This window comes from Vicia villosa, unplaced genomic scaffold, assembly GCF_029867415.1.
Source record: "Vicia villosa cultivar HV-30 ecotype Madison, WI unplaced genomic scaffold, Vvil1.0 ctg.000441F_1_1, whole genome shotgun sequence".
NCBI classification, from domain to species: domain Eukaryota; kingdom Viridiplantae; phylum Streptophyta; class Magnoliopsida; order Fabales; family Fabaceae; genus Vicia; species Vicia villosa.
In genome coordinates this window covers 170,492-195,236 of record NW_026705209.1, presented here as the reverse complement: position 1 = coordinate 195,236, position 24,745 = coordinate 170,492, and the positions used below count along the sequence as shown (strand labels likewise).

The 24,745-nt window shown below is 33.9% G+C and overlaps 2 protein-coding genes across 2 annotated transcripts; both read left to right on the top strand.

The window, feature by feature from the left end:
* The first annotated feature begins 12,180 nt into the window (after positions 1-12,180).
* LOC131628299 (uncharacterized) lies at positions 12,181-15,555 on the top strand. Its single transcript, XM_058899148.1, has 2 exons — positions 12,181-14,723; positions 14,811-15,555. The coding sequence occupies exons 1-2, from the start codon at positions 12,181-12,183 to the stop codon at positions 15,553-15,555; spliced, it is 3,288 nt and encodes a 1,095-aa protein (XP_058755131.1).
* A 175-nt stretch (positions 15,556-15,730) lies between these two features.
* Positions 15,731-19,664, top strand: LOC131628298 (uncharacterized). The gene is made up of 7 exons (XM_058899147.1): positions 15,731-16,646; positions 16,733-16,998; positions 17,079-17,282; positions 17,980-18,072; positions 18,171-18,275; positions 18,355-18,708; positions 19,476-19,664. Exons 1-7 carry the CDS (start codon positions 15,731-15,733, stop codon positions 19,662-19,664), a joined length of 2,127 nt encoding a protein of 708 aa, XP_058755130.1.
* Positions 19,665-24,745: the final 5,081 nt, after the last annotated feature.

Genomic DNA, 24,745 nt, shown 5'->3' with positions numbered 1-24,745 from the left:
CTCTGCCGCCTGTATGCCGCCGCACGGCCCGCATCAGTGACGATCATCTCCATCACGGCCACAGCCTCTGGACCGCCCTGCTGAACGACATCTCTATCCGCTGGCAGATCGGCATGAGATCAATGGCGTGGTCATCCTCGGCCTGCTGGTTCTCCAGGATCTCCTCGTGTGCTGGCCTAGGAGCGCCGGGAACGTCGGGTCTCAGCAGAGGATGTGACACCCGATAGAACCATGTGACATATCCCTCCTCACTGTGCCAGTCCTGTGTGACCCGAGTGAGACGGTACTCCTGCGGTACCACATGATGCTGCCAGTCCTCCCATATGGCAGTGAGCTGCACTCGGGTCACTGTGTCGGGAGCAGCCTCAAAGGGTGACCTGGGTATCCGCTGCACGAATCCGAACTGACGCATGCACCGCTCAGGGAGATACCAGACCATGATGGTAGTCCCGCATGCCAGCCAGCCTGAATATAAAGCAATGCCGTCAAAGGGGACAATCTGAGCGTAGTCGCTGAACGGCCTCCAGGTGACGTCGTCGTGCATCGTGCGGTCCAGGTATCCACGGTATGGTCCCATCGCATCGTTCCCCCTCTGGAGAACGTATCTGGCGGCCCTGGGCATGGCGTCCACCTACGCAGGATCGATGTGAAAGCCGTGGATGCGGGAGAAGTAGGAGATGATCCAGCTCTGAAACAGAAACACGATAAAGTATTAAAAATAAATACGAAACATAAATAAATAAATAAATACGATAATGTATTAAAATAAAACGTACCGTAAGTAGTGTGCAGGATCCGACCAACTGCCTCGTCCTCCAGTTGGAGGCCTCATTCAGCTTCTGGTAGAGGTATGCCAGAGTAGCCGCCCCTCAGTTCCACTAGTGAACGGTATCCAGGTCCATGAAGTATCGGAGGTAGGTCACGTCGACGTACCTTGCACTCTTGTCCACAAAGCATGCAGCGCCTACCACATGCATGTACCAACACCGGAGAGCGCAGCCGCGGTGATAGTGTGTGAATAGCTCGTCACCCGCCTCCTCAGCCTCGGCCGCCGCGTCCAGGTGGTGCTCAAAATAGCAGCTCAGTGTGGTGAACCGGACATGAGGCCCAGACGTCGTGACGCACTCAAAGTGAGCAACCTCGTGCTCCATGCCCAAATAGAGCGTCATCTACTCAATGGCCTCGACCCTCTGGATCCGGGAGTGGTGCAACAGCGACCCCCTAATCGGCAGGTGGAGAAGACACTGCACGTCATGCAAGGTGATCGTCATCTCCCCAACCGGCAAGTGGAAAGAGGACGTCTCCTTGTGCCAGCGCTCCACAAATGCCCCCTGCATGCCGGTGGTGATGATGGTGTACCCCGTCATGCAGAGCCCGCTAAGCCCTGAACCTCGCACATGGTCGTTAAACCACTCAGCTGCTGGTTTAAATAGACTGAAAATCTTCCGGGTGTGGTTCACCATTTTCAACGGCTCTCTCTCCTGTTACAAAAAAAACAAATAAGCGACATATATTAAATAAGCGACAAATAAACGGTTGAATTATAAAAAATGGTGACAAATAAACGGTTAAATTATAAAAAATACCTCTCTCTCCAAGATACGCCGAGCGACGTGATCGTGGTAGTGAATCAGCACAGAAGTGTCAAAGGGCCCTCCCGGATAGCTGTCCTCCTGCTCATCCTCCTCCCCGGCTGGAGGGTCAACATCCGGTACCCCTCCGGCTCGTGGTAGGGCACTGCCGCCACCTCCTCCTCCTCATCCTCCTCTCGCTGGCGGGAAGAAGATACCCGAGCCAACCGACTCCTAGATCCTGAAGCAGATGTACCCTCTCCCTCGCCCACGGGAACTCGCACACGTCGTCCTCGGCCCTGCCCCCGTCCCTGTGTCGACGCCAGCTGCGCCGCCGCCCGCTCGCGTCTAGCCGACGTAGTCTGGGTCTCCCTACCCTGTCTGATGCGTGCTGGTTGGTTGCCTGACATGTTCCTGTAAACAATTGAAATCGATTAATATGCGAGACAAAAGAAAAAAACTAAAAAAATTGAACTTCTGATACAATTCGGAAGTTCATTTCCGAAACTGGGATGGAGGTGTTTTTTGAAATGAACTTCTGAAACACCCCTGCGAGGAAGTTTTCTGCAACTTCCATGGCAGACCCCTAAACCAAACATCAAACCTATGTCTACACATTCTAAACATCCTAAATATCAGTATAAACCTAACCTAATACATTTTTTGCTATTTGTAAACACCCTAATATACATTTTAATCATAGATCTTAAAATCAAAATGCTTACCGGTTGAATAGATTGGAGGACTTTTGAATGTAATAGAGCAAGTAGATGGAGCCTTTGAGGTAGCTTGGAACTGGTTTGCACAAAAATCTCTTGGGGTTGAGTTTGGAAGAAGATTAGGGTAAATGATTAGGGGGAGGGGGTTGTTTTGCTTAATCTGCAAAACGCGCAGTATTTCGGAAATGAACTTCCGAAATGCTGTTTTCGGAAATGAACTTCCGAAATAAGACAATTTTTTCAAAAAAAAGGCGCTTTCGGAGATGCATCTCCGAAAACACCTTTTTCTTGCATTTCGGAAATACATTTCTGAAGTTAGGGGTAGTTTGGGTTTTTCACCAGAGGTGACCAAGAAGACATGGGGGTTGATAAAGAAATTTTCTTTTGCAAAGGTGTGAAGCCAACTTTTTTTATTAATGTAAGGACTTTTTATGAGTAATATATATGTGCTCCGTGAGTATTGACTAGTCATAACCCTATGGAATCTTTTTACGGACGGTGACTCATTTGAATGATCAATCTCTCTTAATCATGTACTCCCTTTCGTCCCACAATGAGTGATCCAATTATAATAAAATAATATCCTAAAATGAATGATTCATTTCAATTTTTATTACACATTTTCCAATTCTATCCTCTAATTAATAAAAATTTCACAATTTCCAATATATGATAAAGATATTACAGTAAAAACAACATTATCTTTCTTACTTTTATACACTTTTTTTAATCTGTGTAAAATAGTATATTGGATCACTTCAAGAGTATGAAGGCACTGGCGGCGTCATGACTCCTACTCCATTCACTAGAATTAAAGCATCCCTTAATCACACACCCATAATTAACTTAATTCTTGAAGCACAAGTAATAACAACAATAAAAGAGCTAGCAACGACCTCAAGCACATATTTGACAGTGAGAATCAAGAAACTAAGAATTGTCTCACCTAATAAACTAAAATATCCTAGCACATTAAAATTATATATTAAATAGATTCAGAATATCTCATTTAACACAATAAAATCACACACAAAATTAATTATAAAACTTAAAAGTATCTTAATCAAATATTATTGAGAAAATCGCAAAGTCTCGCATTAGTTAGATATAGAATTTTGAAAGAGTATATATAAAATCGCACTCTCACCTTACAAATCAATTTTTAAATCGTTAAAATCTAATAGGTATTTAGCCGATCATAAATCTCATTTCTTTAATCAAAATAATATAAAAATGTAAAACTTTAAATAAATAATACAATATCAAACTTGATATCCCTGTTTAAGTAGAGATTCCCCTAAAATAAAGATTTCTTTATATAGTCTTCATTAATACTTGATAGAGTCTTAAAACATTCAATAAACATTTCACCACGCTGACTTCAAGGTTTTAAAGCTTTATTACTAACATGTGGTATACATATATCTCTCTCTCTCTCTCTCTCTCTATATATATATATATATATATATATATATATATATATATATATATATATATATATATATATATATATATATATATATATATATATAGGGAGCATATCAAGTGAGAGCATTTTTAAATGAGAGATGAGAGGAATAAATATCAACCTTTAGATTCATCAAGAGAGAGAATGTTAATACATTAATGTGGCTATTAATTTCTCTCTCTTGATGAATCTAAAGGTTGATATTTATTCCTCTCATCCTCTCATTTAAAATTGCTCTCACTTGATATGCTCCCTATATATATATATATATATATATATATATATATATTTTGCAGATTCTTAAGTAGTTTTCGGCCCCCCAAATCAGTTTGACAAGGTTTAGGGGTTCCTATGAAAGACGGATGCAGGGCCGGTCCCGACTTTTTAGAGGCCCAGGACAAATAAAAAAATAGACCCCTAATAAGAATTAATTTTTTACTCGAAAAAAATTCTGAAGATAAGATCAAAATTGGTAGACAATGAACACCGTCTCAAAGAAATGAAAATGATGTTTTTTCTTACTTCAGTTGCGAAAAACCAAATCATATGACTAAAAGATGTAGAAGTAAGCTTAAACAACGTCTTGACTCTAATTCGCAGGTTTACCTGACTGGTAAGAAATTATGACTGATAAGAAACGTATTTCTATGATTAAAAAAATAATAAATCAAAACACAAATGATAATGAATTTGATTTCATCATAAATTTAATTATAACATATAAGTAATTCCTAAAATTTATACTAAAATGAGGAAAATTATACCCCGTACCCCTACATTTATCCCAATACCCCTACAATTTTAAAAAAATCCCAATTTTGTCCTTATTAAATTTTTAACTTTTCTTTTTTATTTTTTTTTTCAATTTTACTGAACCGGATATCTCAGGGGTGGGTGTTCCGGTTCCTTTTTTTTTTCAATTTTACTGAACCGGATATCCTAAAGGTGGGTGTTCCGGTTCTTTTTTTTTTTCAATTTTACTGGATATCCCAGAATTGGGTGTTCCGGTTCTTTTTTTAGAGAGGGAGATTCGGAGGAAGTAGAGAGTTTTAGGTTGAGATGTTGTTGTTGTTTTGTTCATATTGAGAAGATTTTGGTTGAGAGGCCATGGAAGAACCGAAACAGAACGTGAAAAGCAAAGTATGAGAGATTTGAGATTTGAGTTTTTGTTTGTTGAGAGAATCGTGAGGTTGAGAGAGGGAGAAGCGTTTTTGTTACGTGTTGTTTTCTGGAAATACAAGGAAGCAGATCGTGAACGAGCAAGGATTTGGAACGTGAAGATGAAAATGGAGAGGAAGAGGCGGATGAAAATGGAGATGAAAAAAAAAAAGAACCGGAACACCCACCCTTGGGATATCCGGTTCAGTAAAATTGAAAAAAAAAAGGAACCGGAACACCCACCCCTGAGATATCCGGTTCAGTAAAATTGAAAAAAAAAATAAAAAAGAAAAGTTAAAAATTTAATAAGGACAAAATTGGGATTTTTTTAAAATTGTAGGGGTATTGGGATAAATGTAGGGGTACGGGATATAATTTTCTAAAATGAGTATGATTAAAAATTGCAATTTTAATTGATTGTATAAAAAAAGTTTATAATTAAAATTTAAGAGAAATTAATTGTTACTTTTATTTACCACCGATGCAATGTGGCTGCAATGAAAGAAAATGATAATTAAAGATATGGTATCGAACTGGTGACATTAAAATCCCAAATTGTAGTCTTAACCGCTGGGCCATAATCAATAACTTGTCTATAGTTTACGGTCATAAATATATATTTTATAATTAAAGTATTATAAATTTTTAATTAGACTTCCCAAATTGAGGCCCCCATTTTTTTTGAGGCCCTGGGCTGTGGGCCTGCTTGCCCTGGCCCAGGGCCGGCCCTGGACGGATGTGTCCTTGAAAATTAAGGCTTATATATATATATATATATATATATATATATATATATATATGTCTAGTATATTCTAATAATAATAATAATACACTCCGTAGTTAAAATGGGAGGCTGATTAATGTTGAAACTATCACCAAAATCATCAAAGAGTTGCAACGGAGTCCTTTGATGAAGTGTCAACAATTTGGTAATATGAAGGGACAGGTAGGACTCGTACTTGGCCGTGGGCAACTTTTTCACACACAAAATGTATATCCATCACAATATGTTTGGTGTGCTGATGTTGAAATAGGTTGTCGGATAGATAGACACCATTCACATTGTCATAATAGACCAAAGCAGTTGTTGTGATTGAGAAATGTAGTTTCAATAATAAGTTTCTATTACAACAATACTATATTAGAGACTATTTCACGACTTCTACACTAGACAGAGAGATAGTGTGTTGGCGTTTGATAGAGATAGTGTGCAATCTTTTTTTGGTTTAGTCTATCTACTCGATCATTACCTTTCACCTCCAAAACTCATGATAAACAAAGAAAATAAGTAAAGGAAAGTAAAATAGAAACAAAACAGAACAAAAGTAGTCGATAAGTGTTAAATTCAAGTGTTTTGAAACGATTAGAAAATGCAACTTATCACTTGGCAAGGTATGTCAACGTCAATACTAGGAAGTTGTATGGAATGAAAAGTCTTTATTGCCCTTTTTTCTTTGAAATATTGCTTTCAATTGTGTTAAATTTACAACCAAACCATGTGCATAATCCAGTTACTAAAGTTAGTCAATTTTGTAAATAAATATGTACTTCAAATTTTAGAGGAGACGGCCTGATTAAATTTGATTAAAATATTTCAATCTTTCTTTATAAATTGAAACAAGTTTTATCATCGGGTTGTTTTTATTCTATGAAACATCTTCTAGTGCATCTTGTATATGAAACTCTTTTTGGCGGACCTTTTCAATATAAGCAGGTGTATTCTTTTGAAGTATTCATAGTGATTCAAAGTGTGATTAGTGAAAAATAAGGCGTTAAAAGACTAATATGTCAGCGTTGCTCGCATTCAGGGACGAATCTAAGTTATATGAAATGGGGGTTGTTGACCCCACTACTTCAATTATTTATTAATTAGTTATACAACATTTGAGATTTTGACCCCATTGTATATAGTGTTTTGTCCCCACAAAGCTTCATTAATTGTAACTTATAAGTTCAAACTATAATATATTGTGTGATTTTTTTAAGCATCAAATGAAATAAGAAATTTAATTTCAACCACATCCATAATACAATAGGAAAATTAAGCATTTTACTCCTTATGAATCTTTGGATTCTAAATTGAAGGTTTCTTTTTAATTCTATTTCAAAATTAATATATGAAGATGTACAATGTATATTGATCTATGTATTCAAATGAGTATAATTACTCTGAAAATTAACATGATTTTGCTTGTGATTGTAACATTAGCATATTTTTTCTTGTAGTTTTGAAATGAAGCTAATATTTTTTGTGATATTTGTTCACATAAATATAAAAATACCGTCCTTTTATAACTTTGAGTTTTTATATAAAAATTATTGTGCCCCCATTAGTCGAAATCTCTGGATCCGTCCCTGCTCGCTGATCGGAAAAATAGCAAGTGTACTATTTTGCCTATGTAGTAGTAATGGGAAAATCCCAAGTATCGAATCTCAAGGACTGCTTGACGATACAGAGTTTTATCAGTATTTCAATTAAACAAAAAGTTCAAAAGGGGTTTTGGTTGGTTTTGCAAATAAAGTAAATATACAGAATAATAGAACGATGAACAGAGATGAGTAGATTGCTAGGGGCGGTGAATGATTCTTCATGCAACGAATTTCCTGTCTCAATGCAACAACATTCTTTTCATAGTTAATTACCGGTTCTTTAGAGTATCTAATCCTAAGGCCTTAGTGAAAAGATCTTTGACCTCACAACCTAATTACTATGTCCATAGATAATTACGGTTATGATCAAGCATTCCAATAACAAGAATTTCCGGTTACAATATGATATCCCTAGTCCTAGGTGATATAGATACTATATGTTCTTAATCATGTCCACAAATAATATGCCGTCCAGCTACACTATTCATTCATATTCAGAATCCGTTTTTCCGACGGATAAAGCATTATTAACGGATGAAGAACAAATTAACAATTATGAAAAGTAAAATAGTTATTGCATCAATTGAATAAATTCATCACAATCCAAATCAGGGTCACCCCCCTAGCAATGGGGGGTTTAGCTACTCATAAAAATAATAGAAAATATAGTTTTGATTGTAGACATTACAGATAAATGAAGGAATCAGATCTTCAATGGCTTAAGCTCATAGAATCTTTCACTCCTTGCATCAATCTTGAATTCTCCAGCCTCTCTAATGTATTTTCGCCCTCAAAACTGTCCAACCCTTGTCCAAACGCAATCTCCTCCTTTTATTACTGTCATTCTGGGCTTTTCAGCAAAACAGGCCCAAAAATCACGTGCAAACGCATGTGGGAACGCGTTTGGGCAGACGGGACGCGTCCTGGAACGCGTTTGGGCAGACGGGACGCGTGTGGGGACGCGTTTGGGCAGACAGGCATTTTCCTTTGTATTTCTGGCTTCTGGGACGCGTGTGGGAACGCGTTTGGGCAAACGGGACGCGTCCCGGGACGCGTCTGGGCAGCAGATGGCACTTTTCACTTCCAAACGCGTGTGGGGACGCGTTTTGGCAGCAGATTGCATTTTTCTTCTTCCACACGCGTCTGGGAACGCGTTTTGCCAGTTTATTCACTTTTCTTCAAATTTTCACTTTTCCGCCTCGATTTCTCCCATTTCATTTACCTGAGCCTACAAACACTATAACACACAACCAAAGCATAAAATGACGAATAACAAAATAAAACACTAAATAAAATAACTTAAAGATAACTAAAAACAACGGTAAAAATACGTGTGAAAACCACTGATCACTCGCATTGAGAAATATCACATTTTGCTGTCATTATTTTAATCACATGATGTTTACTCAATGAAAAATAAGGAATGAAATCGATGTTGGTAGTACTGAAATAAATGAGTTTAACTTATCGAATAGAGTTTTCTTGATCGATCTTGTGAAAAGACAAATGTACATTGGTTGACACAAAAATATTTGTAATCAATTCATGTTCATGTAATTTTTAACTTCGTTGAAATTAAACCATATCTTAAGTAAGTATATTAAATATGTATTTCTTTTGAACATATTGAATGTAAAAGTTATTAATTTCTAACTTATAATGTATTTCGATATAGGACATTTAAGGTCTGTTATGCAACCATTGGAGAATTAGAGTCTTCTAGTCATATAAGTTCCTATTTTTCAACATGGTTCAAGCAACAATTATACATTGTTGCACCTGTTCTAGAAAAACTTCATTTGAGAAACTTGTCTGAAGGTTTTTGTCCAATGTGTAAATGAATGACATGCGTGAACATATATAAATATTACACTCAATCACGGACAAAAGGAAAATAAATATAATTAATAATGGTGTATTTATAAAAGGAATTATGGATGGTGGTGAAAATGACTTGTGAGGCATTGTTAAACACATTTATGAATTAATATACAATTATTTGTACTCGAAAAATAAAATTGTGTTATTTTATTGTGATGAATTGTTATGATAGCAGGACAAAAATGGATAAAAATACAGCATTGTTGACACTCAAATTGATAGAAGGGTATAAAGAGTATGACTCCTCCATAATGGTACATAGTATTATTTTTCTCACCCTTTTAATTCATCCTATGGAAAATATTGTCAGATATTCAATCTGTGGCAATATATTTGCAATTGGTTGTTATTTACGTCATTTAACCCCTCACAAATATTTAAAAATTTGCCTGGCTTTGCCATTACAAACCACTGCTTTTCTTGTAGTGGTATAAGATTTGGTATGCTTACCAAATTATTATCAACTACCAAACTGATTCATTTAAACTATGAAAAGATCTATTCAACTGTATAATCAAGCAATTAAAAGTTCCAACAAGCCATTGAAAATATACAAACATTCAATATGAAACTTCAATGATAACCAATAGCTCATAAGTTACACACACATGCACACCTTAGTTTGCTAGCTGGTTTTCAGGCCAGCTCTCCAATTTTCTCTAAATTTTTTCTGATGAAAGCAATCAAATAAATAGCATTTACATAGTTTGTTGAAGAAGATTTTCATCATTAAAACTATACATGTTCAAATAATTTATGTATTTATTTAATCCATAACAATAGCTATCTAGATGCTGAAACATAACTGTTCATGCATGTTTTTGCCTCTTTATTTACAACCATTATCATCAATCGACTTGCTTTAAAAGCAATATTAATTATTTATAACCTATAAGTCCTTTTCAATACTGCAGAATAAATTTTCTTACATGACAATGGAAAACATTGGTAGGTTAGTATAATTATCTTATGAATCATCGATCATAGATAATTGAATGTTCAAGTCTAAGTTTCTTAACTACTTTTTCTGCCAACCCTATTGGCAATTACTCCAAGTACTCTACAAGATAACTCAGAGATTGAAATTAATTAATTAAATTTAATTTTGTGTTTATATAATTAAGTACTCTATCTTTAAATATGATATAATAAATTGATTTTATGATAGAATATCATAAATTATTTAGTTTGATTTATTGCTCAAAACTAGTCTATTTTTCTTATTAAAAGATTATGATTGTTAGAATTCAACGTGTAAAAAGTTTGAAAAATGAACAAGTATCACTACAACATTTTTGACTTTAGGCTACGGAAAAATAGGCAACGGCTAAAAAACCGTAGCATAAGATATAATAGACTACACTTTTATACGTGTTGAAGAGTTTCTATACAACACCTGGAAAACCGTCCCTTATTTACTTTACACTACGGTTTTGGAAACGCGGGTACAATGTAACCGTAGTCTATTAGTCATAAACGACGGTTAGTGAAACGTGGATGAATATAACCGTCGCTTTTTTGTTTTATGCCACGGTTATGAAGTGTGGCCGTATATTTTACAAAAGCCAACAAACTAGAAGCGCGGCCTAATTATAACTTAATTTATTCTTATATTCAGCGTCTTGTAAAATGATCAGCATATAGAGATCGAACCCATGTCCTTGACCTTTTATTTATTTGTGTTATATTAATTTAAAGTGATTTTTATAAACATGGAAAAAATAATTTAGTCAAAATGTCTAGTATGGGATTCGAACCCCCATTTTTTATTTCACTAACAAAGTTTGCTGCCACTGCACCATGTTTAATCATCTTGTAATATTTTGAACCTCAAACAAATATATATTTATATTTATTTATTTATTGTGTTTTATTTTCATAAAACTTTCTTAAGAACAATCGTGAAACATTTAGAACCCTAATTACATTATGTTTCCCAGAGTTGAGTAGCGCCGTTTCCTCTCCCTACGAATTTCGCCGCCCACTCTCTCACCCACTCTCATGCCGGTCACCCCACGCTCACGCCGGCCACCCCACGCTCTCACGCACTATCTCACGCAACTCGCTTACCCACTCTCTCACGCCGACCACCCCGCGCCTTTCGCCGCTCCGGTTGTATCATCTGTTGCAAATACATCTCAAGAGTAAGTTTCTCATTCTAATTCTCATGTTCATAATCATTCTCTTGAAGAGGCCTCCGACCACCATACTTTTTTGTTCGTCAATCTCATTTGCTTCTCTGTTTTGACTGGTTGTTTTTATTTGTGAAATAGAAATTGTTGGAGTAGGACCACCGCCTCAGACTCCCTCAAATTATCGTGCCGTATTTTTCTCCAAGGGTGAGTCTCATTCTTCCGGAAAATATTCAGATATGTAAATTATGTTTATGCTACATCTTTATTTCCATTTGCAATAGAAATGCGGTTAGAACCTAATTCCAGAATATGTAAGGGAAGTTAGGGATTTTCCATTTAAATTGAAGGTTGAATGACATATAGTCTTTTAGAATTTGTTTTCATATTTCATTACAAGAAATAAAACTGAAAAATAAGCAGACAGTAGACACAGTAGTATACATGCTATTAGTAACTTTCAAATGCTTAGTCTACCATTTTTTCTAATTCTGGTGTTACTGAAAATTAGTCTTTATTACTATATCATCTTCTTCTGATTTCAATTTTAGGTACAATTAGTGTTTGTGTTGGTGCTCGCCTCACCCAACCTTTAGTTCGTGTTTTATTAAAGATTCAATCTGCTACTCCGTGTTAATTGGTAAGTAAATTTTTTATGTGTTAATAGTGATATTAAGTTGTTAGTTATATAATATGTCAATACTGTGTTAGTTGATAGATAATTTAATTTATGTGTTAATATTATGTTAGTTGGTAAATAATAGTGTATTATACTTATTATTATTATTATTATTATTATTATTAATATTATTATCCTTATTATGTGTTTATACATTTATTGATGGATGGTTAAAATATCATAATTAAATTAGATTAAAGGGATGGACAAAGCATGGACTAAACTCCCAAGACATTGGAAGAAGTATAGAAAAGGTGTTAGGTCTTTTTTAGATTTTGCCTATACCAAAGGAAGACCTCAAGGACTTGAAATTTCTTGTCCTTGTGCTCATTGTGCGAATGGTAAATGGGAAAAAAGACATGTGGTTCGCGATCATTTAATAGCTGCAGGTTTTGTAGAAGGATATGATGTTTGGGTAAACCATGGAGAGGATATAGCATCACCTATGAAAATTTACAAGGGCACAAAAGAGCAAGAGAATTCACTTGATGATATTGGGGGATTATTGTACGACACATTTAGAAATGTGGTTGAAGCAGAGGAAAGTAGTGAAGCTCCCAATGAGGATGCGGGAAAGTTCTACAAATTGATTAATGAGGCAAAACAAGAGCTATACCCCGGATGTGAAAGCTTCTCTACTCTATCGTTCATAATTCGACTTTACTTGTTGAAGTGTCTGCATGGATGGAGCAATGCGTCATTCACTTCCCTTTTAGAATTACTGAAAGAAGCTATTCCAGAATTAAACATTCCTGAATCTTTTAACAAAACAAAGGCGATGATTAGTGATTTAGGTCTCGATTACAAAAAAATTCATGCATGTCCAAATGATTGCATGTTATATTGGAAAGAACATGAGAATGATAACTCTTGCAATATTTGTAAGGCTTCACGATGGAAGGAGTTTCCTCAAGTAGATAGTGAGTCTACTGAGCATGCAAAATATGATCATAAAGTCCCTGCTAAGGTCTTAAGACATTTTCCATTGATTCCACGATTTCAAAGGATATTTATGTGTTCAAAGACGGCAAAGGAAATGAGGTGGCATGAAGAAGAACGCTCGAAGGATGGAAAATTAAGGCATCCCGCGGATGGACAAGCATGGAAGGATTTTGATAGACTTCATCATGACTTTGCTTCTGAGCCTCGTAACATAAGACTTGGCTTATCAAGTGATGGCTTCAATCCATTCCGGACCATGAGCTTATCTCACAGTACATGGCCTGTCATGATGGTAGTATACAACTACCCTCCTTGGTTGTCCATGAAATCTGAATATACGATGTTGTCATTGTTGATTCCTGGGCCACAATCACCAGGGAATGACATTGATGTGTACCTTCAACCATTAATTGAGGAGTTAAAGGAGTTATGGGAATTAGGAGTAGACACATACGATGCCTCAAAAAATCAAACATTTAAAATTCGTGCAGCACTCTTATGGACAATTAGTGATTATCCTGGGTATGCTATGTTATCAGGTTGGAGCACCAAAGGAAAGTTTGCATGTGCGTGTTGCAATCATAACACTGAATCATCATATTTAAAAAAGAGCCACAAGATGTGCTACATGGGTCATCGTGTCTTTTTACCGATGAGTCATGCTTGGAGGTCAAATAAAAGGTCCTTTAATGGAAAGAAAGAACTTAGGCCAGCACCTCCTTTGTTAAAAGGAACAGAAATTCTAGAAATCTTGAAAGATTTTGAGAATGAGTTTGGTAAAGCAAAAAAGAAGAAAATAGATGGTCCTTGGAAGAAAAAATCAATATTTTTTGAGTTACCTTATTGGGCTGAAAATACATTACGCCATAATCTTGATGTGATGCACATTGAAAAAAATATATTTGATAATATTATTGGGACTCTTTTAGACATGCCAGGGAAGACAAAAGATCACGTTAATGCTCGTTATGATTTGAAAGAAATGGGAATAAGAAAGAATCTTCATCCAAAAGAGATTGGTGGAGGCCGTGTAGAGATTGCACAGTCTTGTTTTTCAATGAGTGCACATGAAAAGACTATTTTTTGCGGTGTTTTGAAGGCTGCCAAATTACCAGATGGGGCTGCATCAAACATTTCAAAGTGTGTGCAAGTTAGTAATAAGAAAGTGTTTGGCTACAAGAGTCATGACGCACATTTCATGTTACATTACTTATTGCAAATAGCGGTAAAAGGAACCTTGCCAAATGCAGTGGCTGAACCTCTAATTCGCTTAGGGTCATTTTTCCGCTCTTTGTGTAAAAAAGTTATCCAAGAGCAAGAATTGAATTTCTTAGAAGCTGAGATTGCAGATATCCTTTGTCAAATGGAGATGATTTTTCCTCCAAGTTTTTTTGATATAATGGTGCACTTGCCTATCCATTTGGCAAATGAAGTTAGATTGGGTGGTCCAGTTCAATTTCGTTGGATGTATCCCACTGAAAGAAACTTATGTAAACTTAAAAGTTATGTTCGTAATAGAGCTCATCCCGAAGGATCTATTGCGGAGGCATATTTGGCTGAAGAAGCTTTGACTTTTTGCTCAAGATATTTGCATGACAATGTAGACACAAGGTTGAATAGAAAGAATCGAAATTATGACAACAGTGACTTGTGTGATGTGGATTTAAGCGATTACTTTTCATGTATTGGTCGTTCTTTAGGTGGGAAGAAAAATGGTAAACCATTTTTTCTAGATTCAACTATAAAAGCCCAAGCCCATCGATACCTTTTATTCAATTGTGATGAAGTTGACACATTCATCAGGTACCATAATATATTAAGTTAATTTATAAAACACCCACACACACACATTAGTGTTATTTTCTAATGTATGATAAGTTATCCTTGTAGGGAGCATGATGATATTGTCAATAGTCAAACTAAAGGACGTAGGTGGGTCAAGGCCAAAATCCAAAGTCACGATTTCAGTGAATGGTTTAAAACTCGAGCTTTGAAAGATGATGTATCAATTCAGCTGAAAGATTTCTCCAGAGGTCCATGTGATACAGCAAAGAGGTTTTCAGGCTACCTTATTAATGGATATAGATTCCATACTATGAAACGAGATGCAAGACGCAAAACTCAAAACTCAGGTGTAACTTTGGTTTCATTGACTCCAAGTTTTGCAAGCTCTAAGGATGAAAACCCTAAGATAGAAGCTGTAACTTATTATGGAGCAATTACAGATATAATTGAGTTAGACTATTACGCTCAATTCAAATTTGTGTTGTTTAAATGTGATTGGTTCGAGGTAGAAGAAGAAAGATATGGGCTTACTTGTGTATATTTCAACAAAAAATGTTATCAAGGTGATCCATTTGTTCTACCATCTCAAGTGCAACAATGTTTCTATGTCCAAGATCCACTTGATGAAAGTAGGCAGTATGTCATGAAAACAGATCCTAGAGATTTATATAGCATGGGTGACCTATCAGATTCAATGGTCCAAGAATCTTATCAAAGTGATCCTTTTGATGGTGAACTTAATTGGGTTAGAGAAGATATACCTGGAACAATTGTTGATAAGCCTCCATCTCTTATGCAAGAAGCAAGAAACGAAGATGATTCTGATTTTGTCAATACTTTGTTGGACTAGTAGAGTGACGGGGACTAACCCTTTGAGAAGACTTTCCAATTATTTTTTGTTATCTCAATACTTTAATGTAACATGAGTTATCTTAATCTGTTTCTTAATTTTCACATTTCCTCCCTATATAATTTGTTTCTTTCTATCACTAAATTTTGGGGTGTTTAAATATTTTGCAGAACAAATGAACAAGGAAGAAAAAGAGAAAAATATGAAGTGTCATGTGAAGGGTCAGAGGGGTGTTTCCAGTTTTGAGCTACCACAGGTCAAATCAAGCATTGAATTGGCAAGGAAGTTAAACATCAAATTGGAGGAAAGAAAGACCAAACATGGAAAAATATGTGCACCTGGAAGAGAAGTTGAAGCTCTTAGAGACAAAAGAATTCAGCCATTAACTAATCCACCATTCAAGTTATCTATGTTTGCAACCACTTCCAACAAAGAGCCTGAGCCCAAGAAAAATGTTTCAGATAATGCAAGTAGGACTAAACAGCCTAACATTCAAGCTGAAAAAAGTATAGAGAGAGAAGTATCTTTAAAAACAAACAAAGGTTTGAAGAATCAAGATCCAAAAGATCAATCTTTGATTTCTAAAAGGAATCAACCTTTGGTTTCTAAAATCCAAAATTCAAAAGGACAATCTTTGTCTCAAGTTAGAAGACCTATGCCTACACATATTCAGGATCCAAATAAGCAATTCATGAAAAAGAAGGTAATTGGAGATGGACCATTGGAAAGACAACAAATTGCAAAAAACAAAACTGTTGAAAGTGACACTTCAAAGTTAAAGGAACAATCTAGGAGAATGGTTGTTGAAGATGAGTCAAGGGAAAAACATGAAAGTAACAATAAGACTCAACAACAAAAAAAGAAAATGGTAGTGGCGGAAGAGGATTCAAGGGCAAGGCAACAAAGTGCTCCCAAGAAGACAAAAAGAAATCCTTTGTGCCAATCAATGTTAATAGGTGACTTTCTTATGCAAAATGGAAGAGATGTTGAAAAAGAGATGGAGAACTTAATTGAAGATGGGGAAAACATTGTTATGGAAGAACAAGAACAAGAAGAAAATGTGGAATGTGAGGTAGAAGGGGAAACAAATGGTAATGTTTCATTTTATTTTATTAGTAATATGTGTATGTTATATGTGATGATTTATCTTACATTATATTGTTTGATGTCAAAACAGGGACAACTAAGAAAAGAACACGGGGGCCAACGCGTTGTTTAAAAATATATGCAAGAGATGTCAAAGACCGTCAAGAAGTTACTCTAGATGACTTTGGAGAGGCAATTGGACCTGATAAACAAACTGTTTCTGACTTAGGCAATTTCCTTGGAACTATAGCAAGGAATGCAGATTTTTGTCCATTGATCTATACAACTTTTAAAGAGTTGCTTAAAGATGAAAGAGATCCTAAGCGTCATAATTATCGTATTTGGAAATATATTAACGTATGAGAAGTAAAATTTCATATTTTTTAATGATCAAATATTATCTATAATTGATGACAAACATTGTTTTATTTTTGTAGACAAAGTTCAACATTCCTGAGAGAGGAAAAAAAGCAGTATATGCTCGATTAAATGATGCTTGGAGACGTTACAAATACTGTATCAAGAAATATTATTTTCGAAAGTACTCTAATATGAAGGATAGATTAAAGCACCGTCCAAAGAGCATATCTGAAGATCATTTCAAGAAATTGTTGGTATATTGGAAAGATAATCATATTCAAGTAAGTTATTTATTTTGTTCAATAGTTATTTTACTTCTTAGTGTTTAGTGCATGTTTGATATCATAGTAGATTTATCGAAACAATCGTGAGCCACTAGATGTGATTTTGTGAAACTGAACAAGATGTGACCTTGGTAGTTTATTATATATCAGTAATGCTTGCTGAATAAAAAATTGAATAGACACCATATGCAGTTCTGTTGCATGTTTATATATATTTTTTATTTTCTTGATGTGTAGAAATAGATAGTGTTGAACCTGGTTTATTTGGTGTCCACATAATGGATGTTATAAATATGTTTTTAAATATCACATTGCAATAATTATTAAGATATGATGATCTCATTTGAATAAAAATCAATATTTGAGATAAGCAAAGACAAGAATTAGATGGATTCAAAAAAGTGATCTTGAGGCACATGAATGAATGAGACTATGTAATCACTACTATGGGATTGCTTGTGTTTTTATATGACTAACGTGAATAAAATACTACTGTTTCCTAGCTGGTAGTATGATGCTTCTAATATCAAAATTTTCATGCAACATTGAGGAAATAACTTTGATAGTGTGTTATATATTACGGTTATGCGTATATATTTCCTTCAACCATAATAATAGTTTCTATTTACACTTCTTATTAACCTAAGCATGGTTTGTTTCATTGTTATATTTTAATTTGTGTTATGTATCGTAGAATATTAGCCAAAAGAATGCAGCTAATAGGAGGAAGCAAAAGTTTATGCATCGCGTAGGACCGACAAGTTTTGCTAGAATTCGTGCAGAAATGGTATGGTATTTGTGTGTGATTCTCAATAGAATAATGTGATTTTTCAATCTCTTATTAAGTAGTATATGTTTTTTTTTAATATATGAATAATAATGTAGCGGGAAAATAAGGATGGACAAGAAGTCACTCAAGCTGAGATGTTTATTGAAACTCGAAAAAGTCGCAAGGGAAAACAAGTGGATGAGGAAACCCAAAATGCGATTGTAAGTTAAATTATAATTTCCATTTTAGTTGAACATGTAGTTTTTAATTTTGTTCGAAACTAATAGTTTGATGTATTAGGATAAACTTCAAGAATCTATTGAAAATTCAGTTGAAGCTGGAACACAAACATTTCAATCACTGTTTGGAAAAGAAAAGCCCGGTAGAGTGAGATGTTATGGAAGAACGGTCACACCATCATTGCTGAAAAAAATTGAAGAAATTTCTTTAATGAAAAAGCAATATGATGGTAAAATTTCTGACATGACACAAAAGATGGGAGCAATGGAGGCACTTTTGAAAAGCATGTATATGCAACAAAATCCACATTTAACTGAAGAGGAAGTAGATGATAAGATGAGAGAAGTTTTGCACAATGATAATGTTCCAACACCACGCTCATCGACATCAACCTATGCTCCCGTTCATCAAAAGGTACTACGATTGATATTAATTAAAATCACCATTTATTTTATTAAAATCAGCATTTATACTTTGAAATGCTTACATATTTGTGGTTAATGATGTTTAAATTTGTGATTAATTATGTTCAATGCATGCTTAGTAAATTATTGCACTTTGAATAGAAATAAATTTACTTCTTTGGCTTTAAAAAGGTGATTTTTTTAGTGTTAATTTTTAAGTTGAAAGGGTGTTATGTTATAGTAATGAAGAGAGGGAGAGAAAGTAGAGGGAGGAACATGCTGACAAATAAATGTGAAAGAAGCTTTTCCTTGACGCAAAGAAAATGACCAAATTAGCAATAATTAGAATGTGAAAGATAACAATATTTCTAAAAAGGTATTGTTATATGAAATGTTTGAGTTGTTGCTGCATGGAAGTGAAACAGTAACAATAAAAGAGTCTTGTATTAGGACCTCATACAGATTCAATATATCTATAACGGTTATATTATTTTGATACAATGGACATAATAGACAATGCTAACATAGTTAGAACCATACATATTTATATATATTTGAAAATAATTTGCAAACTTATAATATATAATGGACATCATCATGGCTATACTTTGAAATACTTACATATTTGTGGTTAATGATGTTTGATTAATGATGTTCAATGCATGCTTAGTAAATTATTGCACTTTGAATAGAAATAAATTTGCTTCTTTGGCTTTAAAAAGGTAATTTTTTTAGTGTTTATATTAATATTTAAAAAAATTTTCTTTAAATTTATAGGTTACAAATGAAGATGATCCTCAAGATGAACAAGATGAAGATCTCCTTGATGATGAAGATCTCCTAGATGATGAAGATCTTCTAGATGGTGAAGATCTCCAAGATGATGACGATCTTCAATATTATCAAGATGACGATTTTCAATATGATCAAGATGATGATCTTCAATATGATGAAGACCGTCATTGATTCAAACATGGATAATTATTTTTTGTTTTATGGAGTTACATAAGCCAACTAATTAGTTTATTACATTTCAAAGAGTTTGGGTTTATTTTGAAAATATTTATTTTAACATTTCAAAGAGTTTGGATTTATTTTGAAAATATTTATTTTAATATTTCAAAGAGTGTATTACACTTCATCTTATGAATACTTCACACATGATATGTTTGGATCTATTTATACATGTGTTTCTTCTCATTTAATTAATAATATTGACTTATAATCTATTAGAATAAAATGAAGGTTTATGGTAGATTTGTATCACCATATAAATGAATAGGAAATTATTTACTAATGATATCTTTAATTTTAAAGTTCAACGTAGAAGTTGCTAGATATTATTTTTCCAATTCATAGGCAACAGTTTTTACATGTTGTTAATTCAAAACCGTGGACTTTTCCTAATTTTAAGGCGCGGTTCGTTTAAATGAAACTATACAATTGCTACGGTTTTTACTTGTTGCTTCTTACAAACCGATGCATTTTCTTCTTTTGGGGACGGTTTTTTTGTGTTGTTAGTAAAAAACCGCGGCTTAAAACTATAACTAAAACCGTGGACTTTTGTTGCTTTAGGCGACGGTATTTGGATTTCGTGGGTAAAAATGAAAAAACCGCGCTCTATACGAATAGGCAACGGCGGTATATTCCACAGCTGATAAACCGCCCCCTAAAGCCTAAGGCTACGGTTATTGCACTTTAGCCTGCGGTTTTGCGTTGTTGCCAGAAGTGATTTTTGTTGTAGTGTATTGAAAATAGTGAAACCCCACAAAGGGTCATTTTCTTCTTAAAGAGAAGAAGAAGATTGGAGAGGAAGGTGAGAGGGAAGGTCGTGATCACCGTGTGCCTTAAACCACACTTCTTTAATTTCTGACCAAGTTAGATGGTCCTGCCATAACTTACTGCCTTTCATTTTTCCTATTTCGTATGAGATGATTCATGAATTTTACTGTAGTTGTAAAGAAAATAAAGGTAGAAAAAAATAAGGTTAATATTGTCTCTTTATGAGTTGACTTTTATTTTATATCAAATTTTGTTTAAACATAAAACTTATTAAAATAATTATTCCGTTATAAAATCAGAATTGATTGAAGAACCGAGGTTGCTTGATGCAACGGTGAACTTGAACTTCTTATGAGGTAAAGGAGAGGTTGACCTACAATGTTATTACTCTAACGTTCAAGTCACTATGAGAGTGAGATGAGTGAATGAGGTTTAAATTTGAAATTGTGTACCTTGAGAATGATGTGTTTTCCACTTATATACAAGAGCGGCTATAATCATTTGTTACTCTTCAGGCGTGGAATACGGGGAGTCGTTGGATGTATCTTGGACTTGAATTTCTCATGCTCTTCCCTAGGATAATACCCCTATGCGGCAAGCGATTGAGTGAATCAATGCGTTCTCTGGGTCGAGCATACTATCTCTTCCAACCGGTCCAGAATAGTTTCCCCAGAATGCGTTCTCTGGAAGGATTATATAAACTGTCGATATATGGCTCTAATCCTGAATTCCAAGTCAATAAACACAACATGATTGACTTAATCAATACTTTTAGTACACATAATTATTAATTCCTATACCATCCATATCTTAAGAGACTTACACAAATGTCTCAGTTGTACTTTTTTTCATTTTATAATAAAACCACTTATGGCATATGTCATTTAGCTAGACAAAAAATTATAATTTAATTCAAGTCATCATATAGCCTTTAGCATATTTGAACGACTGCATTTTGACATTTAGGACCCATTAGTTGTTTCTTTTGTGCACAACCGTAAGTATTACTTAACCATACTTGATGACCACACCAGATTTTTATGAATCATATTACTTAAAACCAAAGAAGAAGTAACACTACATGTCCAAAACTTCATTTTCATGATTGTAAATCAATTCAACATAACACCTAAGACCTGATAGAACATATAATGGGCATGAGTTCATGCTAAACCAATTGTATACTTCCAAAAGCATTGTTCACCAAAAATCATGTGCTAAAATGGTAGAACTCAAAGAAAGCATAAACATATATTAAATATTGGCATATCCCTTTTATACTAATACAAACTACCAAAACATTTTAGGTCTTATGTCATTCAATTTTACATATTCATCATAAATAGAGTTACACCTCCAATTGTGCCGAACAAATCACCTTAAAAAATCTTGCATGAGAGAATAATCCCTGACATAAACTCAAACTAAGTGTTTGGCTCATAATGTTATGTCTTTAGCCTTCATGTGCACATGACCAAACTTGACCAAAAGGCAAGAAAATGCATTTTCTAATGTTATGCACCTGGCATGAAAAACAACGTCCTTCTTGACATGACTTCAAAAGAAATATTTGTATCAAGGCATGTTTCATTTCATGAAAACATATTTCCTTACCAAATAACTTCAACATTAACATATGCATCTAGGCGTTATTTCCCATATATGCCTGAAAATTTCAACACATACAATCTTACCACAACCTTTGATCCAAATGCATCAACTTAAATAAATTGTTCACATACTTCCTATCATGACATTACCAATCATGAAATTTCTTCCATACCAACCAAAACATCTTCTAAAGTAAGATAACATCCTTCCTATCTACATGACATTATTTGCAATGCCACTAATATCACACACCAATAGTCTTAAGGTAATCTTTATCCTTTATATAATTTTATTTCATATGCCAACAAGGAAAATAAACCATATACTCATTATTCTTTTTCCTTAACATAAGTCTTATGTTGGGCCGTTCAAATTTTAATGTTGGAAACAAGTCATGCAACTTGAACTTAATGCACGTATGTAAATTTCAACATGGAAATTTATAGATTTACCTCCAAATGTAAAGTCAACTGGTTGCGTGTGGTTATACAAAATCAAACATGTAGACGATGGTTCTATTTATAGATTTAAATCTAGATTAGTTTCAAAGGAGTAAAATCAAATTTATGATCATTACTATTTTGCCACATACTCTCCAGTTGCCAAACTCACTAGTATCAAAATCATTAAAGCATTGACATCTCTTACAAGTGGACTTTACACCAATTAAATGTAAACACTGCATTCTTGTATGGTAGGCTTCAAGGGAATATTTACCTGATTGTTCCTCCTAGTCTTCCTACTTCTAATCTCAACAAGGTGTGTAAGCTTGTTAAGTTAATGTATGCACTTACACGTGCTAGTAGGAGATGGAATGAGAGACTCACAATATTTCTTTTAGAACATCAAACAAACAAGCTAATATTGACCATTCACTATAAAAAAAATTTGCCATCTTTATTTACAATTCTTTTAGTTTATGTAGATGATGTAATAATTACTGGCAATAATATTGATGAGTTCAAATCTCTAAAGACAGCTCTACACAATTCCTTCAAAAACAAGGAATTAGGGCAATTTAAGTATTTTCTTGGTATTGAAGTGGTACATTCAAATAGTGGAATATCTTTTTACCAAAGGAAAATTTGTATTTATCTACTAGAAGATTCAGGATTAATGAACTCCAAATATGTGTCAACACCCCCTATCCCTAACTAAAGTTACTCCAAGATTCAAGTGCTCTTTATCATGGCACTTCTATCTATAGAAGGTTAATAGGTAGATTATTATACTTGAATGCAATTAGACAAAATATCAAATTCTCCACACAGTAACTCAACCAATTCTTTTCATATCATACAATTACTTCAATGTAGCCAACAAAGTTTTGAAATACCTCAAAACTTGTCCAGATCGAGGCATATGTTACCTAGAGATTTGATCATTCAATTGAATGGCTATTCTGATGCAGACTAGGCACAATGCCTAGACACAACAAGATTCATCATATGGCGATGTATATTTTTTGGCAAGTCAGTAATCTCGCGGAGAATAAAGAAGTAACTTAAAATATCAAGATCCTAATCCGAAGTAGAGTATCGGAAACTTGCAGCAGCTACATGTGAGCTACAATGATTTATATACCTTTTTAAAGATCTTACAAATTAAGTACATTGAAACACATGTATTGTTCTACGACAATTAAAGTGCATTTCACATTGCAGTCAATCTGATTTCCACGAAAGAACCTAAAAACTAATTTCTTTACAAAGTTATTACCAGTTTCATCCAAAGATCAATTACCAAATTTCTTTACAAAGTCATTTTAGGTCTTTAATATATTCGCTTAAGACATTAATAAGTATTTTCTTATTTAATTATTATTCACCCGGTTCTTTTGAAAGTGTCATTTTAGATTTTTTTTTCTTTTATTTAAGTGTTGTTTTATAACTTAATGTTATAATTTGTCAATTATACCTTAACTTTCTCAATAACTTCACTTCACATTTTTCATAAAATTAATTATTTTTTAATTAATTATTGGAAAAAAAAGTATGTGAATAAATTTATTTGAAAAGAGAAAATAAATAAGAATATAATAAAAAAAATAACTTTAATAATATATTATTTTAATCGAAGAGTTTTACGCTAAAATGACACTTAAAACAGAGGGAGTACACTTTAATATCATCACATTAAATAAATCTAGAAAAAAAGCATATACTCATCTTAAGAAGAGTCTATTTGATACCACCAAAAAAAGAGCTTTTAGCTTTTAGCTTTTCAGCTCATATTAACAAAAAAACTCTGTTTGGTAACTGATATTTAGCTTTTAGCTTGTAGCTTTTTTACTAGCTTTTAGCTTTTTTTTTCAAAAGCTATTTAAAGTAGCTTTTGAGCTTTTAGCTTGTGACTTTTTATTTCATTTATACCCCTATTATTTTAACAAAAATACAATTTTACCATTATATATATATATATATATATATAAAATAATTTTTGCGTTGTATAATTATATTCGTATCGATTAAAAAAATGTAATATTTACTATTTTTTTAACGACATTAAAATTACATACCTTATAAAATATTAAGAGATTATTATTTTAAATTAATATAATTGAATTCAAAATTGTAATGATGTTATTTTATATATCCCATTAAATTTATATATAAATTTTATTATATAAGTTCATTTAAAATTTATATATAATG

Coding starts and splice junctions, on each gene's coding strand:
- LOC131628299 (XM_058899148.1), top strand. CDS start 12,181: ATGGACAAAGCATGGACTAAACTCCCAAGACATTGGAAGAAGTATAGA. Junction 14,724..14,810: donor GAAGTTGACACATTCATCAG/GTACCATAATAT, acceptor TTATCCTTGTAG/GGAGCATGATGATATTGTCA.
- LOC131628298 (XM_058899147.1), top strand. CDS start 15,731: ATGAACAAGGAAGAAAAAGAGAAAAATATGAAGTGTCATGTGAAGGGT. Junction 16,647..16,732: donor GGTAGAAGGGGAAACAAATG/GTAATGTTTCAT, acceptor ATGTCAAAACAG/GGACAACTAAGAAAAGAACA. Junction 16,999..17,078: donor GTATTTGGAAATATATTAAC/GTATGAGAAGTA, acceptor TTATTTTTGTAG/ACAAAGTTCAACATTCCTGA.